The sequence below is a fragment of the Platalea leucorodia genome (genome assembly GCF_965183815.1).
Source record: "Platalea leucorodia genome assembly, chromosome: 3".
NCBI lineage: Eukaryota > Metazoa > Chordata > Aves > Pelecaniformes > Threskiornithidae > Platalea > Platalea leucorodia.
The window spans coordinates 30,641,975-30,661,459 of NC_138825.1; the positions used below are offsets into that span (position 1 = coordinate 30,641,975).

General features: G+C 36.9%; 1 protein-coding gene across 1 annotated transcript in view; it reads left to right on the plus strand.

Moving 5' to 3' along the window:
* Positions 1-19,485, plus strand: part of CAMKMT (calmodulin-lysine N-methyltransferase) — a gene marked incomplete at both ends in the record, with an annotated part of 220,940 nt that overhangs the window by 170,583 nt on the left and 30,872 nt on the right. Inside the window, 4 exons of the mRNA XM_082306402.1 lie at positions 7,170-7,230; positions 10,245-10,299; positions 11,353-11,416; positions 16,446-16,512. Coding sequence (XP_082162528.1) covers positions 7,170-7,230; positions 10,245-10,299; positions 11,353-11,416; positions 16,446-16,512 — 247 coding nt within the window. The remainder of the gene's footprint in view (positions 1-7,169; positions 7,231-10,244; positions 10,300-11,352; positions 11,417-16,445; positions 16,513-19,485) is intronic.

A 19,485-nucleotide genomic window follows, 5' to 3' on the forward strand; every position in this document is an offset into this window, starting at 1 on the left:
AGAAAACACACAACACAATCAAATTCATTCATTTGAAAAAAGGATGTTAAAGACAATCATACAAGTAGATTTGTACAGTTTGCCGATTTTTCTTATGGAAGAGATATGCGTACATTTACAGCTTTGACTTGTTACTGTATTTCCACATCAGTTCCACCGAGCCTCTTAAGTTTGCGCTCTAAAAGAAATTTGCAGATTGCAGACCATCATGTTTCCCTCCTAGTCATGAATAATAATGAGAATGAAAGTGAGAGATACAGTGCTGAGGCCATTTTGCCTAGGCTGAAGATCTCAGCCAGTGCTTATACATTTTTTTCAATGATCTGAATATCATGAATTCTGCTTTAGATTGAAAGAGTGACAAGAGTTTCTATAAAATGTATGTGCATAGGGGAAAAATGGTGAGACATGTTTCTCTTTATATCTTCCATTTCTTCTGGTGTTCTTGTACCTTTTCAAACTCACTTATAGCACTTATTATTCCTGGTGTGGAAAAGTAAGCTAGCCATTCTCCCTGCCTTAAATTACTCCTCTTCACTGGACTTAAAAGGTGGTTTGCCATGTGCAAAAGTCCGGTGCAGTAAGGCACCGACGTAAGGTGCTACTGTAAAGGCTACTAAATACTGTTCTTTTTTTCACACTGTGTGCATTTATCACTGAAGTTGCTCACTTGCAAATACACTCGGGGTAAATTTCAGAATGCAGAGCCTCAGATTAGACAATTGGACTTTCAAAACAGGTTAGCTCTTATGTTGACACTTGAGGTGGTCAAATGTCCAGAAGGGCACAGTACTCTCTAGCTCTTCTCCTTTTGAAAATCTGCTCTCAAATGAAATTTTCTAGGAAAATAGTTTTACAATTCCAGGTACACCATCTGCAACCAACTTGGTGATGATGACCCCTCTTTTATCTGCTTCTGCTGTAGATGGTGTAAACTTGAGGATGCAGGTTTGAAAAGAGGGGGTTTGTGTACTGCAAACAGGATGAAATAACAAGAGGTTTTTCAGTGGGTTTTTTCCTCACTTAGCAATTCCCTCTATTTCTTCATTTTACTAAAGTGACCAGACTTGTCTTTAAATTATTCTGAAAGCCATTTTCTATGGAAGGTTTCCACTTTTCTGTACATGTATTTTATGGCAGCTAAAAATTTCAATATTTGTGGTAATAGGGCGTTATTACATGTGTTTATGTTTTTTAGATTCGATACACCTTAGGTGGGATCTTAGGTAACCTGGATTATTGATTATCCTTTCATTTGTGTCACATTTTGCATGCTGTGTGACCAAGTGAATGAAAATAAAATCTTTACTTCCTGACTACGCTAAGCAACATCTTTTATGATAAAATTATATTGAAAAGGGGCTTGAGGTATGGAGTTTGAAGAAAGTTGAGAGCTAGAAGTATTTTTGAGAGCTATCCGTGCAAACTAACTGCAGCAGTACAATTAATTACAAGTAGTCTTTACTCAAGCAATTACTCAAATTAGAACAACCGTGTTATATGTTACTAGCAAGGTGTATTTGGCAGACATACGTGGCGCATCCACTTTGTACTTAGTCTTAATTGTGCTATTCATAATTTCATATTTTCCCTTTGACTTGGAAGTGAATTTTAGTACTCCACTGACAGAAGGGCTCATAATGTTGGTTAGAGCCTCATTTTGAAACTCCAAATTACTGTGCTGTTCATCTTTGGTTTTGACCTGCTCTCTTCCTTCTCCAGGACCTCCAGCAGGTGTACCATACTTCTTGCTGTGCACGGTGGTGGTGATCCACACAAAAGCTAACCAGGATAAAATCATCAAACTTACCTTCCCTTGTGACTTGAATATAAGGCCTAGTCAATAGAAAATAAGGTTTGATGCTGTAAAATTAGGATTGTAATGATGCCACAGTAAGAGTGGAAGGACCTTATTTTAAATTAAAATTCCTCATGTTAAATTCCTAGAATAGCCTGTTCCAGTAGATATCTTAGTTTGGGGGATTTTCTATCCACTCTGCAGTCTTTTAGCAGAGGAGATGAGGAATAATTGCCTGTCTAGATAGGTACTTAATTGAACACCTCTGCACAGTCCATTGTGGTGCCAAAGGTTTTTCTGCTCTCCACCAACAATGTGTCTTGGTGTCAGGAAGGATAAAAAATACTTTTCTTACGGTCAGAAAACAATTCACTATTGCTCAGTGCGATTGTTGGTACTTCTTTTGAAACATTATTCATCTCTTTGCCCGTAATGCTTTTTTTCCTCTTGCTTTGATGAGTATTAAAGCAAATAAGGTGATTTCATGTAGTCAAGAATCAGGACATAGCAGAAAAAAAGATCTTTTTGAGTATATTCATCTGGGGAAAATGACTGACTTTTCAAATTTAAATAGTCTTTGTTTTTGAGGGTTAAGATAGGATTTGTGCAAAATTTACTTGAAACTTCAAATGAATAGGAAGACATCTCATAGTTTAATAGTACAAATAAAAGTCAAAATTTGAATTTTGGGATCAGACATCTGTACATGTGGCCATGTGAAGTGCTGGGGAAAAGTGACAAAACTTTCTGTTTGGCTTAGCTTGGAAAGGAACCTCTTAACCTCATAGCATGAGTGAAGCAGTCGTAGAACAGCTTTATACCTCCTACTCAGAGCTTCGAGGGATGGTTCACCTGTCACCCCCAGTTGCCCCTTTGTTTCCTGTGTGTAGCGTTGGCAGACGGCAGAGCAGAGCTTGCACTATCCCAGTTAAAGTAAGCAGCCGCTACTGCAGCTTCTTTGTACCTATGGAGCAGTGCGGAGACATAACGCCTCCAATAATCGAATGTCTTCTTTAAAAAGACACATCTCAAAATTCTCAGCACTCTATCCTGAGAATTTTCTAGTAACATGCTGTTCTTTAAGAACTTCACGTCAGATCTCAATATTTGTTATCCAAATGTGTGACAGCATTCTTTAAAATATGTGGTAAAAAGCCACAGAGGAGAAACAATAAGTTTTAAATTTTTTTAAAAATACTGGATGATTTATTTCTAGTAGAAAATTTTCTGTAATATCACACAGGATTCAGTGTTTTTAGATTCAGTGCAGAAAAAACACAGGTTTTGTGTTTCTTTGGACTAGTGGTGCTCCACCTGATGGTTAAAACAAAACATCCTCAGAAGGCTCTCTATACATGATTTAGTCAGCATGGGTTGAAGGTTGCTTTTAAGAACTGTTGTGCCATGGCTAGTGCAGAAGGACCTGACACGTTCCATTAGCAAGCACTATGAGAGTAATAAAATCAACTTAATTTATGTGTTCTTAGCATTATTGTGATTTTTGTTAGCATTGTTCCTTTATAGGAAAAGTTTGGGTGTCTTTTTTGGTTACATCAAAGATATGATATGGTGATAAGTGCTGTAGAAATGCCTGCATTTCGTATGTCTCTGCATATATAGCATTTCTCCATCCATCATCATACTATATAGGGATAATGTTTTTCTACCCCTGCTACTGTAGTAAGTATCATGAAGCTGCCTGGAAGCAGACATCGTTGCTCTTATGGCACATTTGTAGTGGATCTCCTACTCCATCCTAATGGTGAAAGGGTACCTGCCAAGGGTTGAAATCCGGGCAGGCATTGCTCTGTGAGCACTGTCTTTCTCCCATGTCTTCAGACATGCCAAATCACAGTCTGTCTTGAGGCTCTCCTTTAAACACCAACACAACTTATTTTTTTTTATTTGTTTCAATAGAGATTCCGATGTTTTCTGGCAACTATTCTCTGTTTTCACATTGTAGTTATCAAGGTGATAAAGAGTTTTAAAACCCCCAGTAAATGTCACAAAATATTTATTTTTGCAAAAAGAAACTCTTGATTCTCTCTGTTTCCTTGTACAGTGAGATTTTTAGCTCCTCTGTCTCGGACTTGTAGTATATTTATAACCTTTTAAATACAAGCACCATTTGGGGGCCCTTTGATATACTTTTGCCTATGTATGTGTAAATAATTGACTATCGTGTCTAAGTAATTGCACATGCAAATAGGTGCCCATCCAATGTTATGTATTTATAATCAAATTCCTAACACAAAATGAGAATAATTTTATTTTAAATATGAAAGAATTATTGTGTGTTCACAGGAAACTTAATCCATATCCATATGTATGTGTTTGCAGGAAATAAATTATGCTTTTCACAACCTAGTGGTAGTTGTTAACTCATAGGAATTGCTGCATTTTTGCATTACAGCTGTATGTTTTCTAACAGAAGCAGAACTATCTTATACTTGCAACTTCAAAATGTAGGTCATTGTGTTGGTGAATGTAGGTCAGAGTGAAGGGGAAGAAGACAGAATGCAAACTCCTCCACATGGATCTTTAAGCTTATCCCTGTTTTGGAGGTAAAGAGGCTTACCTACCTGTTCAAGCACGAGAAGCTTTTCCTTTTACTAAAATTAACGCAGGTATTCTGGCTTCTAGCTTCTAGGCTTAGCTGGAAGCACTGCGTGCTTCCACACTTGAGACCCGTGTTCGTCAAAGACCTCCTGACTCCTGCTTCTTTAGCTGCCAGCCACTTATATCATTGCTGAGGTGATACTTCCTTCCCTGGGGGGGAAGGGAGCGGGGAGGAGAGTTGTGCGCACCACCAGCATCTGCCTAAAGAGGAGCATTGTCTTTCCAAAGGTGCTTTACCCTTCTCTCAGCAGAGAGCTATCTGATACACCTGCAGTTTCAGCCGCTATCAACATTGTAATGGTAGCAGGGGAAAGAACGGTGACCCCTCATAAAAGATTTAGTGACACCATTCAAAGTGCCCTTTCAATAATAACCATAAAAAAGTGAGAGACATTTGACTGAGGGTACTGAAAACTCAGATGTTGAAGGATTTTGCTGCAATTGACAAGTATTTTTAAAACTCGCTCAGGCTAAAAGTTTGCTATAAAAGGGTTTAGGTTTTTTGTGTTTGTGGGTGTGGGTTTTTTTCTGTAATGTGAGATAGAAGTATTTTAAATGGTATTAAATTAGCCATGTCTTCACTAAATATTAAAAAAAGCACTTTTATTGCTTGAGTATACACCAGTCACGGCAAACTGAAACATTCTTTATATTATACACGAAAATATTTAAACAGTTATTATATTTACTGCAAAATCTGTCATTTTAGCATATTTCAATGCTCAAAAGCATTGAAATGCTCAAAAGGGAGATGGAAAATCCTGTACAATTCTTAGTGTATGTTTCACTGAAGAATGGGTAGTCGTGTGTGAATGTTTTATTTTAACCCTTAGCAAGTCTAAGCAAAATAGCACATTCACAAACACCTAAGCAGCCTGAACTGTCATAAACAGGACAAATATCAATATTGCATTAGTGTTCTTGTCATACGTATGAATCATCACTCTATTTTTTTTACCTTTAAGATCTTTATCATACAAAAGTTATATGCAAAGTTTTGGCCAAATCCTGTCTAGGCTTTTGCTTGGTCTGCATGCAGACAACACATTCATAAATTTTCATTATTTATTACTATGAGTATGGGTAGTTCAGAATACTTACTGGATGGTAAGGAAGAATTATATATTTGATGGTTACAATCAGGCTCTAAGTGATTTAAAAGGAAAACGTTTTTTCTCCCAGACTTCTGCTACTGTTAAATATGTTGTGAAGTTTTTAAATCTCAAGATTAAAAAATTATGAAAAATGGTCTAAAGGATGCACATACATAGTAAGCTGCATGGAATTCAGTTTACCTCTCTAGAAATATGTAAAGGATGCTCCCACATGTCTGTTTTTAAGTTTACTGAAACTATTGAAGTGTCTGTAGTTCATAATATCAAGTTTCTGTCACATTAATTCATAATGCTGTGTGCTGTGAGGGGGGGCTAACCCTGTTTTTTACCTGCGGATAGACATGTAAGTGTGTTTTTTCATTGCTAAGCAACAACAGATGGAAAACACGTACAGCCATAATTTGGCCGCATATGCCTTTGATTCACCCTCCCTTAACTTTGGGAACCTGACTCAAGTGCCTGAACATGAGTGTGCTTTCCCCAGGCTCCCTCCAGCAGTGGAGACTGGTGCCTGCAGGAGAGCGTGCAAGCCACACAGGATCTGTGCTGCCCTCTCCGTGGGCCACCGCGCTTCAGTTTGATGTTCAAGTGAGGTGGGAAACTGGTCTGACGAAACAGCGAGTTTCATGGGCAAATGGTGTTGAAGGGGTAAATTTGCATGGACGCCTCCACGTACTTGCCAAGGTTGACAATGACCAGTGTACGTTTTATGATGGAAGCTTATAAAGTCGTGAATAATACAGATGAGGTGAAAAAAGCGTGATTGCTCCTGTCTATTCCCATAGGAGAACTAGAAGGCCTCTAGAGGGTGAAAATGGCAGGGACGCAAGTACAAAACAGGAGAGAGGAGATGTTTATTTATACAGCACAGTAAAACTGTGGCACCTCCTGCCATGGGCCATTGCAGCTAATGGACAGTTTACCGCAGTCCACAGAACGACTAGAAAAATCCTTTGGTGGCTATTAAACAGAACTTATCACTTGTGTCTCCTCTGCTCCTCAGGAACTTGTTGAGCCACAACTAGAAATCATGCTGTGTTATTGCCCTAGTCCTGTATTTGTCCTTAGCATGTGTTGCTGGTCAGTGTCCCTTACAGTCAGACTGATGCCTGACCTAACAAAACCTATGAGAAAAGGAGCTAAATAAAAAGAAACTGGGAAGAAATGAAATGACTGTAGAGGACAGCTAATGAAAGAGGAGGGGGCTCCTGTCCACTGTTAGAAACAGGCTACAAGGCAAGGTGGGCCTCGCATCTGGCCTGGTACAAACAGTTTGATGTTCATGTGAATGCCCAAATATCAGAAGTTTCATAGAATTAAATTTTATGTAACTTTTAAAGTCTTGACAATTATATGTATATGTCTGGATATATGTGTATGTTTATGTTTGTGTGCGTGTATCTATAAAGTAAATTTCTGATCATTAGTTGGGATGAAATCTAGGAAATATTCAGTTCCAATGCTTAAATCAGAAGTCTTCCATTATAAGTCTTATTTGTTTCTTTATTCCATGGTATTATGGAAAATTTAGAAAATGAAACAGTTGGTAGAGGTCTGCAAATGGTAATATATATTTAAATATTATTTTAGACAAAAAAAAAATCTGTTCTAAGAAGGCGAATATCTTTGTTTTATAGGTCTCTGGCCATCTGAAGAAGTGCTGGCTTACTACTGCCTAAAGCACAATGAAATATTCAGGTACAGAGTTAAACATAAAAAGATATTTTCCAATCTGTTAGTTTTATTGTATCTGCATGGTAAAGATTGCTATGATTTAAGTCTTCAGATTAAATTTAAAATGTTCAAGGTGAAAGCATGTTGCTCTTAACAAAGAATTCTGAGCTGCCTTTGGGTACTAATATTGCACAGCAAGCTTTCTGCTATATGTCAAAGACTTTTGATTTCCACTCAAGGCATTTTATTTCACTTTGATTTTTGGGAAACAAAAGTGAAGCTCCAATCGATCAGTACTGATTGTGAAGGTCAGGAAAAATAAAAGACATTCTTTAAACTGACATCTGTTGCAAAAGCAAGCAAAATATTACCTGATAAAATACATAATAATCACTGCATATAGTGATGGAGGAATTTGCACCTGTATTTAAGTGTTGTGAAACAATTTTGAGACATCCTGCACTTTTATTTGTTTTTGTTTTTTCACGTTTTCTAAACTGGTAGAAGACAGTTATCAAGGCTCCAATAGGAACACCTACAAATCCCCTGCATCCTCTCTCTTTCCTCTTGAGTATACAGGCTCTGCACTTGGAAATCCTTGAAGTTTCATTGTCCAGAAGATGAATGGGGTGCAAGAAAAGCCATTATAACAATGCATTTGGAGGCATAAATTGTGTTCTGAGTGAGGGTGCAAGGCTAATACCAAGTAAACCATCTCGGAGTATACAAAATCCCTCAGTCTGTGTACATATGGTGTTGGTAAAATAGGGAAGACCTAGCTGTAAGTCTCTGCCCCTTGTACCAAAGCTGAAAGCGTATCAGCTGTGGGCTGGTTCCTGCAGCTTGCTCAGACTCCTATCTGAAATCAAAGACCTGGCACCCAAGCACGCCTTGGTTCGTGAAGCCTCACTTTTACTCGGTCTGCCACCTGAATGAAGCCCACCCCATCAGAGGAGTCAGCTAACACACCTAATCTGGTAGCTGCTGCTCCTTCCTCCGAGTTTAGCTGGGCGCTGCATTGTGTGACTTTTGCTGCTGTAGTGGTGTCCCTGTAGCACTTTGCCGTCCAGCCCCATGCCGTGGCTCGTACGCTCTGCTTGTTCTCGGAGGCTCTTCACAGCAAACCTCCCTGTGCTGCTCACTAAAAGGGTATTTTCCTAGTTTGAGTATGGAAGCCTGGATGCTTGGAGACAGTGATCAATCAAACTTCCATAGAGGAAATGGGCAGTTTGACATCCTGATTTCTGAGGATTATGCCCCCTCAACAGTATGCTCAGAGTAGAGTTTCTTATTTCAGTTCTCATTGATAAATGTCACTAAATATTGCCTGAGAGATGGATATGATTTTTTAAATTTGCTAATAAGGGAACTTTGCACTGAAATAAATTGTTTGTATGCATAAATATGTACGTGTATATGTGTGGATGCATATACTTGTATATTATGTACATGCAAATTTGGTTCAAAATGCACTAAAACCCCCATGCTAGATACTTTCTGTGTTTATTTCAATAAGCATGACTCTCATAAAGGATTAAGTGCCTTGTAAATCTTATATATATAACCATATGCATATACTTCTAATATATATGACATATATGGTTTAGAAAAATAAAAACTTATGTGAGGAAAAACCTATAATCATTGTATTTAAACCACAAACTGCACATTTCCCACATCTGTGTTATATTCTCCTTGGGTTTATGTACAGCTTGTTCCTCTGAACTATGTCCGTCCTTTGTCTCATTTCCATTAAATAGGACAACGAGACTTTTTTGCAATAAAATTTGTGGAGTCTAAGAAAAATAAATCTATCCCATCCAGACAGCGAGCATTAGTATACAGTCATGCAGCCTAGTCCACTGGCCTCAGTGAACAAAATATCAGCATCTGTATACAGATACTGATATGGCATCCTAGATGCTCTTCCTAAATATCAGTGTCGAGTGAGTAGGGAGGTAATACTTTCACATAAAAATAAATTTTCAAATGTTAGTATTTTAGGGGAGAAGTAAAGGTGCACCAGAAAAAAATCTGTTTAGCTGAAATTCCATTTTCTGTCTGTCAAAAATGTCTCAGTGGGGACGTTTCTGCCATCTGTAACAGTTGCCGCAGATTTAGCTATAAAGCAGCGTGTTCCTAAACTGAGGCTCTGCCTTGCCCTAGACGCCGCTTCACGCAGTTTCGGCGCGGGGTCAGCATCCCTCCCTCCTCCCCTCCTGGGGCAGGCCGTGGCTCTGGAGGACATTCTTCATGGCTCCCCCTGCAAGCTCCCGTCCGGCACGCTCTCTGCGCCAAATTATATTTCACATGCACGTCTTAATAACAGCGCAGTATGGTCTAAGTTAAAAGCAGCCTTTTAGACCATGTATTCAACCCTCTGCTCGGGCTCAGTTTAGGCTCTTGACACTAACTTCGTTTAGTTTTCTGTGGCTTAACTGTTTGCTGTTCCCATCGTTGTTCATAACAGCATTGTTTGTAGGTCACTTGCAGTTTTAAGTGCTAATTGAAGGATCGGATTTCTTCATGTGTAATTGTTTTGTGGTATATGGCTTGTTTTAAAACTTCTCCCTTTTTAATATAAAAAGGCTTTTAGGCATAACTATATGGAGAGATATATAAATAATATTAATTTCCCCATTTACTTCTCTAACTGTTTTTGCAAGAATGAATGTGGATTAACATTGTTATCCTTTCCTAACAATTATCTTTCGCTACTCTAGCTAGTTTAGTTCTAAAAGACAGAGCCATTGACAAGGGAAAAAAGGGAACCTTCTCAGATTTTTCAGCTCAGCGGTGGTAATGTTGCACTGAACACTAATGAGGGAACCCCCACTGATTTGCCTGCTTTGTGACTTTTCTATTTCATAATTATTTTTAAAACGCAAAATGACATGAGGTAGCCTAGTCATGTCTCTACAACTTCCTGGTAGCTCAGTTCTTACTGCAGATGGCAATTTGTTCTTGTAACATATATGTCTCTCTGACCATTTTCATCTAATTTGTATGGGTTCTACCATTTCCTTTCTCTCTTTCAGGGACCTTGCTGTGTGTGAGCTAGGGGGTGGCATGACATGCTTGGCTGGGCTCATGGTAGGTCTTTTCTCAATTCCAATCCCATTCAGAGGAAGAAACAAAAGGAAAAATGTTCCAGTGCCTCCAACTGCTGGGTCAGAGAACTGTCAACAGCCTCAGCTGCGGTCAAGCTGCAGAGTCTTGAGAGACCTTCTAGATTGACTTGCTTTCGTATCATATTGATTTTATGGTTGCCTCGATGAGCAGAAACATTTTACCTCCGTGTAGTCAATATCTCTTGTTGTGATATTCCAGGCCACGTACGGTCTGTCTTTCATTGCCATAGCCGAAGCTTTTTTTTTTTTTTCAGATTATAGTCCCATTTGCTAAGATACAGGAATAGCCTGGCGAATCACAGTTGGAGCACCATGATATAGCTGCTAATGTTTTGCCTGCATTATTACACCAACAAACATGATCCAGAGCTCTCGGTAATTAGATTCTTTTGAATTAGATTGGCCATTCAGGAGAGTCGTTCACCATTCTCTGGGTTCTGAGTCATGTATTCAGGAGATATTATGTAGCAGTGCAGTGCATTAGACAAGTTTTTATGTCTCTACAAATAAAAGCATATTGTTACACTGATTGGCATTTGACAAACCTGTCGCTCTTATACAATGTGTCGAGGTTACAGCCCAATGTGCGAGCATGTCAAAGCTCACAAAAAAATTACCCTTACAAAGCCATCTGCCTGCAATGCAAAGTTATATGAAGGGCATCAGGCAGTCAGACAGAAGCAAGCTGAAAGGCAGAGTGACAGCCTTGTATGATGGCTCTACTAGATAAACAGAAGCCCGCAAATGAAAGCCTCTCAGAATACCATCATCCGCTGTCACAATGCAATTACGGAACAGAATGATAGCAAGATAGAGGCTCCCGCAAATGGAATGATAAAAGTATTGACTGATTTGATTGAATGATTAAAATAATGCAGACATAAAATGAAAAAAGATTGAAGATTGTTACAGAGAAATAGGTGAGGAAGCATGATACTGAAGGCTTGTCACTCCTGTCTTCACTTCCACACAGACAAGCATATTTGCTCATTGTTTGCTGTGCTCTTTTTTTCAGGTTGCTATTTCTGCAGATGTCAAAGAAGTTCTGTTAACTGATGGAAATGAAAAGGCCATCAAAAGTATCCTTATTCAGATAGAAAACTGGTTTGTTGTGCTCGTTCCTTTTTACTGGCTGAGTAACAATCGATATAAAGACAGACAGCATGGGGTATATTAAGAAAAAGTCCCCACATAAGTAATTAAAAAATAGATGTAGAATATCTTGTACAGAGCTACAGCTTCCCCCACAATAAATGCCACATTTTCTTCTTTAATTAAAAACGTACGTGTTGGTATAGAACAAGTATAGTAGTAAATATTTGTCTTATGGTTGAGTGCTGAAAGATTGAAAGATTCCTTGTGTGTATGCTGCCCATTATAGGAGGTGCAGCAGTAAATCAAATCATTAGCTCCCCTTCACATATTTGTTTTGCAGAAGAACTAGATTTTTTTTTTTTTATTTTGAGATACTAGCCTCTTAAAACATACCGAGTATTTGTATGTTGTCATAGCTTTTCCAGTGTAAATGCATGGTTTCATTGTTGCTGCTAAGTTATAACTGCCTACAAATTACCCATTTAGTGTGCTTAATCAATTATCAATTTATCATTATTTCTCTTGATGTAAGGTTGCAAAACTCCTCTGTGCCTTGTAGAAAGTATTTTATTATATTTCTTATATTAGAATAAATTGCTATTATGCCCTTCTAATATGAACACATAGTTCAGAAAATTGAACTGGACTTTGGCTAAGCGAGAGAATGAGTGAACATAATTTGTGGCCACATTAAATATCAGCACAGAACAAGAACCAATATATACAGTGAATACTAATAGCCCTTAGAAATTGAGAGGAAAAAAAGGAAGTTATCTATTTGCTTTTGTTCCTTGGTAATCTTTCCACACATTTTAAGGCAGACTAGTTTTTCAGGTTTTGGCCACTGCATCATCAGAATTATTTAGATTTAAGTTTTGTATGTATTTGTGAGCTAACATAATGAGTACTTAGTGAAAAAAATAAGTTAAACTAATTTGTGGTTTTAAGAAATTGCAGTTGCTGATGACTGTTAAAACAGGAGATGTTGCAGTGCAATAATATTAGCTACTACCTTTAAAAAGACTTTCTCAGAGGTAACTGAGAGAACTATAATTGCTTACAACACTTAAACAATTTCCTGGAAAAAACAGCCAATCCTACATCATATCTTTTAAAACTTGAAGGAAGCCTTTTAAAAGTCTCATTTTTCTTGAAAATGCGAGTTCTCAGTTGTGTTCTAGGGATTCTTATTTTGTTAAATTCTAGTCTGTTATACTCATGTCTCGAGGAGGAAGTACTCATTATTCTGTGTATTTTAATTAGCATCACCCCTTCCAATCTTTCTTCTATGTCATTATGAAAATAAAAAATGTGGGAGAAACAAAGTGTTTCAAAACTAGCCTAACAAAACAAACTGATGTTTTAGAGAAGCGTAGGTATTTAACAAAAGGTCATTTTACCCACAGAAAGTTTCAGGTGAGCTCAGTAATCATCAAGTCAGCAAATATCTTGCATAGCAGATTCCATAAACATACCTGAACTTTTTTGAAATTTAGAAGTCTTCTCTAGCAAGGAAAATTAGTGAGTGCTAAAAGTATTCACTCAGTCTTTGGAGTTAAACAAATTAAAGTGCTTTTATTCCTGAAAAAAGATACTGTTAATGTAATCTAATTAACACACCTTAGTTTTTCACAATATGTTTTAAAAATATCTTTTATTTCCTAAAGTATTACAAGAAGTCTTCATCTGTATTCACTCAGTGAATCCCTTTCAGAGAAGCGATTGGTGGAAGGCTCTAACAGGAATTTATTTTTCTTTTTTAACATTTGGTGCTCTGAAGGCTCGGCATTCAAAGTGCTTTTATTGTGTTGGATTTTACAATGGGCTTAATATTAGCAGGGTGCCAAAGTGCAGCAGACTAAGAACTTTACAGTGTAGGTGGAATGTATTCTTAAAAGTGCACATAATAAAATTTATGTTGCATTTTATGTGTTTTATGGACTTAAGTAGTAATTTTATGATCTGTCTTATGGTAATTTTCTTTTGCATTCTTTTCTATAGTGACTAGCTATAACAGAAGTTTAGGCTAAATTTAGATCTGTTTCAGCCACACCAGGCTCGCTGAAATCAGTAAGAATGTTTAGTGTGATTGGAAATAGTATTTGGCCCCAAGTGCCACAGACTACAAATGATGTATTTCTGCTAATTTTTATTATTGCTGATGGTATTTTTTAATTGCTTAGCACACCAAATTAAATTAATGTGGGATAAAATACTGTTTTCTTTTCTAGATTCTGCTCTTCAGGAATAGTTAATGCCTAGTATTATGCTTTTTATGTAGGTATTATAGATTAAAATAATCTTGTTTAAAAATTACTGTTTACATCTTCCCTTTAAATTTCTTAGGAAGCTTAAATTACATGCCAGTCATACTATAATATCCAAAAATTACTTTCCAAAAAGTAAAAGTGGTTGTCAACAAAAAAGAAAAAAAATCACTGTCAGAAGCCAGGAAATCACCAAGCAAGCCTGCTAATTATTCTTAATGGGCAAGATGAGCACATTAAGAAACAAATGAATACATCAGTGAAATGTAATTGAAAATCGACCTGGCAATAGTGCATTGCATCTGAGAATCTGCCTTTATATTATCATCATCATCATAATTATTGTTGTTTTTGTTGATGTTATCGCTATTCAGTGAGCGTAACTAACAGCTTTGCTTTGTGAAGTCTCAAGCTTTTGAGGATTTGATTTTTCTTTTAATTTTTGACATTCTTCATATTATTCTCCATTTCATACAGCCACACAAAGTATTCACTATGTATATTTTCAATATCTATATTAGGATATGTTATTGAAATTTTACAAGTTAAAACAATTTACGAATATGTTTATTTCAAATCATTGTTGTCATTTTAACCATTTCACTGTGAAATATATAGCTATATTTTATATTAACCAATGGTCTTACGCATGAGGTTTATGGAGGTTTTTAAAAGGATATTATGATTTGAGTTACTAGTCCATTTAAAAGACTTCACTCTAACTCACTCCTTTTGCTTATCATGGGCAGATTTTAATTGATTAATAGATTATTTATATTGCAAAATCAATAAAATAAAGACAGATGTTATTGCTTTTGCAGCTTCATTCAAAACTTTATTGTTGGTTTAGTGTGCTTTATCTAAGTTCTTTCAGGATCATTTAAATAAAGAAAGTATTAAAAAGAAAAATATAGATATTTCAAGTTAATAATAAAGATATATATAAGCAAAGTTATCAGATTCACACACACACCCCCTTTGTAATTTTGGGTGGTATGCATTCAGATACAAATTTTCCAACTTAGGTAATATCTATGACATAGTCAGTCATGAACATCAAATTCTATTTCCCCAGGACACTGGTAGCACCTATACTTGGTTCAACATGTCCAAATCCAAGGATGAGGTTCATTTTTAGTAAAAACTGTCTCCTATTTCAGAGAGGTTGTGTACCTTCTGCCTTAGCTCTGTTTCACACCATGCAGTAGTGACTTGAACTACTGTCTGAAAGCATCAATAATACAAAACATTGTTGCAGTGCACTATAATGGCCATTAAAATATAGTGTATGGATCTTTCAACAGTCCTGGGAAATTTAGGTTAGAAAGGTCATGTTCAGCCTGAATGCCTGAAGACATGGGCTTATAAATTATTTAAAAAAGCTAGTGTTAACATGTTTACAACAATTATTAATAGTTTTGTTCAGTTGTGTAATTTAAGTGCAGTGTAGCTAATTTATAACAATGTTACTTCTGCCTCTACTTAAAAACAGCATACTTTGCTCATGGAATTATTTATGCCTTCCTTTTGCTTCACAGGCATAGACCACTCATTACTTTCTCATTGCATGTTGTGGAAAAGATTTAAAAGAAATGTCCAAACTACAGAGATTTGTTTAAAACAGTTTTCTGTCATTCCACTTCTAGTTTTTGGCTTCACAAAATATCAGTTGTCTTTTCTTTCTCATTGTTTGAATAGAGGCTTTCCTAAAATAACTTTTCTTGAATAGCCAACTGTGTTGGAAGGACAATTATGTGATTTCAGCAAAGCAAATAAAAAGATACATTAGTGATATTCTAAATGAGTCTGACACTGTGTTCAATTTTCTTGTAAGAGCACTTGCAAAGATGAATTCAACATATTCTGTGCACCTAGAAACATCCTCCGAATTAGCATCAGATTTCCTGTACCTTGAATAAAAAGAGTGATCATCGACATCTTTATCAAAATTGTCCCTTTAAGATAATCTTTAAATTTGAGAGTAAATTGTTCAAATATGTATGGATTCATGCTGGGTGCCATTTAGTATTCTCATAGTTCCTTGGTTACTTGCTACACCTTTTCCTTCCTATGGCTTCTCACTAACCACAAATGATTGATTATGAAGGTTATCTTTCTAGGCATAGATGACTGAGCACAGCTTCCCTTGAAACTTTTCATTGACAGCCTTTGCTTTGGCCTGCCTGAATGGCTACCCAATTTTGTGACCTGATCTTCTAAACTGAAAGACGCCGAGAGATGAGGCTGAGGCATTGAGACATGAGGCTGAGGCCACTGTTGCAGTGCCTATGGGGAAGAAAAGGTGTTTATTGCTTTGTACTATTTTTTATGGTGGTTCCAAACCATTCTCAAGAAAGCAAATGGACTAGAAACTTCCTTGCCTATACGTTAAGGTGCTCCTGTTGTCTGTTGGATTCCACCCAGACAGAGCCAGGAACAAAGGTACATGTCTTGTGGCAGGGCAGAAACTCAAAACCCATAAGCTTCCGAAACCTCAGCACTGTGATCTAATGATCCAGTCAATAGAGGCAGGCAAGAAGAGCAAGTTGCTGCATAGATTTATGGCTGATGTGCTGGAGTAGCAATGTAAAAGTTATGCTTCTGAAAAGTCTATTGGCACAGATTAAAGAAGACCAAACAGATAAAAGACATTATGAAGGTATTAACAATGGAAAAAAAGTATTTTTTTAAATTATTTTTATTACTGCTCTAGTTTTATAGATAATTCTTAACAAATATGCTACAGATGTGAGAGAGATCATCACAAGAAACCAAAATGCAGGAGTATTTAAGGCTCAGAAAGTGTCAAGCTGGTAAGATTCTACTGAACTGTTTTACTGATTCTTGCATGTAATTGTATATTTAATGCAAATGTGAAATGTACGCAAAAGTGTGAAAGTGTGACCCATATTACTGATGCTGACACAGATGTATATACAATATAAGTTGGTAAGTGATGCAAGACAGAAATTTGGAAGTATTAAAAAAAATTAATTGCTTTTTAACATACCAAATACGGTATGATTAATCTTGGTGACATAACCTCTCTTTCCTTTTTTTTTTTTTTTTAACGTACACTATGTCTCTTCAAGCTGTGGTTTAGTGCATGGTTGAAATTTGGCTGCTTCAGAGTCAACATTACCCATTGTACTGAATATGAGGCTTGGAATGAATGTACCTAAATTACTGGCAGGTTTCATTTTAAATAGCTCTGAGAATTCAGGGTGGCAACAAATCCCATTTGCCCCTGAAGTGGATGTTGTCGGAGCATCCATGGGAGGTTTTTTGGTCATCCTGTCTGCACAATCAGTACCATGTTGTCGCTGCAAGGACAGATGGGGAGCATGGGAGCCAGGCAGAGTGTGCTGAGGCCCTTCTCTCTTTGACTATGTCCTAAGGTGCAGGGCGTACCCAGCATTTTTCTCACAGTGCACCAGCTCTGTTGTCTCCAAGGTAGCCCTGAAGATATGCTCTGGAGGGTGAGTGTTGTAGAGGTTCAGAGTATTTGGTTTCAGATCATCTCCAGAGCCCTTCCTGACGCACCTTGTAATAGGTCATGCTACTGAGGTTAGCTGTTTAACTACCTATTTCACTAAGGCATCTCCAGGTGCAGTAGGGACTGGAAGCAGCTGAAAACATGAAGTGTGTCCATCTCTTCTAGTATTTTAAAAGTAAATTGTGAAGTACTTCATATTCGTGGTATAGGGTTAAGAATTAGAATGTGCTTAGGGGTGGCTACCTAAGAGCAAATAGTGCACTCTTATTTGTGGGTCTAAATCTTTTTTTTTTCTTTTTTATGATTCTCATTCCAGAAGGGCTCTCAGTCCTTCTCAAAGTGACAAAAGTAAAGCTGCAAAAAGGCTGAGAAAGGCAAGCTGTTACAGCAGAATAAGCTTATTAACATAGAGGGTTAAACCCATACAATTTTAATGGCTATCATTCACATCATTTATCCCTATGCTTATGTAGCCATTCTACATAGAGAAGTTCTTTTAAGTGAGCACTTAGGGTTAGAAAAATTCTGCCTTCATTAGGGTGTACGTGCATATAACTTAGAGATATATCTCTGCATCCTAATAAGTGCCTGCCAAGTAGACAAAGGCCACGCAGGCCCCAGGAATGGTCTTTCAGGTTCCATGTGCTGAACACTTCTTGTGAGCAGCCTCAGACACTCATCCCTGCTGAGGAGAGGCTGTGTGGTACGTCCATCCAGCAGCTTTGATTTTGTAGATTGCCAGTTGCCGTCTACTTTATATGAGATTTCAGATTTCATCCCTTGTCAAGACTTCAAACCTGGTCTTTTAGATATCAATCAAAAGCACATTTTCTACCCTGTCCTCATTTACATTTATCTAATGCTTAAGGTCATTTGTGATCATTTGAGTGTATTTCAGCATATGGAATCAGTGAATAATAGATTTCAGCCTCACGCTGTGAAGAAAGATTGTGTTTTTACAAGACATGATGTTGTTTACTGGGTGTTAATAATCACTAATTAATAAACATATCTAGACATCATAAAATGTTGCATTTTAAGGAGTAAAAATGTCAAGTGTTTAACTTCTTGAGTGCAATAGCATTTTGGGCCTTATTTGCATAAATAAAATAATTAAATTACAAAATAAAGTGAAGTACTGCATCAAAACATAAGGCTCATTATAATAAACACATAATTTGATTTTTAATTCTACATTCTTAAGGCTTTTGCAGATTTGTTGTAACAGTGTAAAGTTTTATAAAATAAGTATTCAAATGACTCTCTAATCCCAAAAATAATGATCATCTTGCATTTCTCTATCTTATACACACTAATAGTTGATTTCTCCTGTCAAAATTAAGGTGTTATGCTTTGGTTAGTTATTTGAGAAGTGCTAATGGATGGATCAGTCCTTCAGATTCAATAATGACATGTGATGAAGGCAGTAACAAAGTTATTTGATCACTTCTCAAGGCCTTGAAGAAACTAAAAGGCTGATGTAAAATCTGAAATATTACCGTAACCCTGATTCACTTTTCCTACAACCAAAAACCTTAGTTATATAATGGTAATGATAAGGGCGGGGCGGGGACAGAACACAAGAAAATGTAGTGTTTTGTAGGGAAGAATGCAATACTGGCATGCAAAGTGACATTAGGTGACTTCTTTTACGTTGATCAGAGCTTGCAGGCAAAGGAATATAGTGATGTATTTAAGTGACTTACTGCAACATTAATCTGGAGAAGGCATGTTCATCACTCTAACGTATCATTTAAACAGTGTCCGGTCTTGCAAGTGCAAAGTTAGAAGGTTCTTTCCATATAAAAGATAATTCAGAATAGACCCTTCTCACTGCGCCTTCATCTCACGTCGGGATCTTGTACTTTTTTTCTTGCACGTGAAGCAGAAATTATGAGTATGAGAGTCAGTTTGTTACTGTTTCAGACATTTAAGTCTAGACTTGGAAAATATACCAAAAAATGTATGGTGCAAAAAGGAACAATCCAGTATCAGCCAAGAGAAGTTAGATTAGGACAACCTGCCATACATTTATTTATTTAGATTTATACAAAATGCAGTAAATGAGCACTTATCTAGCTCTCTGCCAACTCTTGATTATTGTTTAAAAGTACAGTAATGTAAGCCAAACTGGCAGTTTGTCATATTATGTGTTGTAATGTAATAATAGATATTTAGTAAACAGTTTACTTCAGCAGTGAATATACAATTCTATTTTATTTTTAGCTTCCATGAGTATGTTCAGAATTTCTTGCTTACGCTTACTGGAAACAGGTACAGTAATGCCACC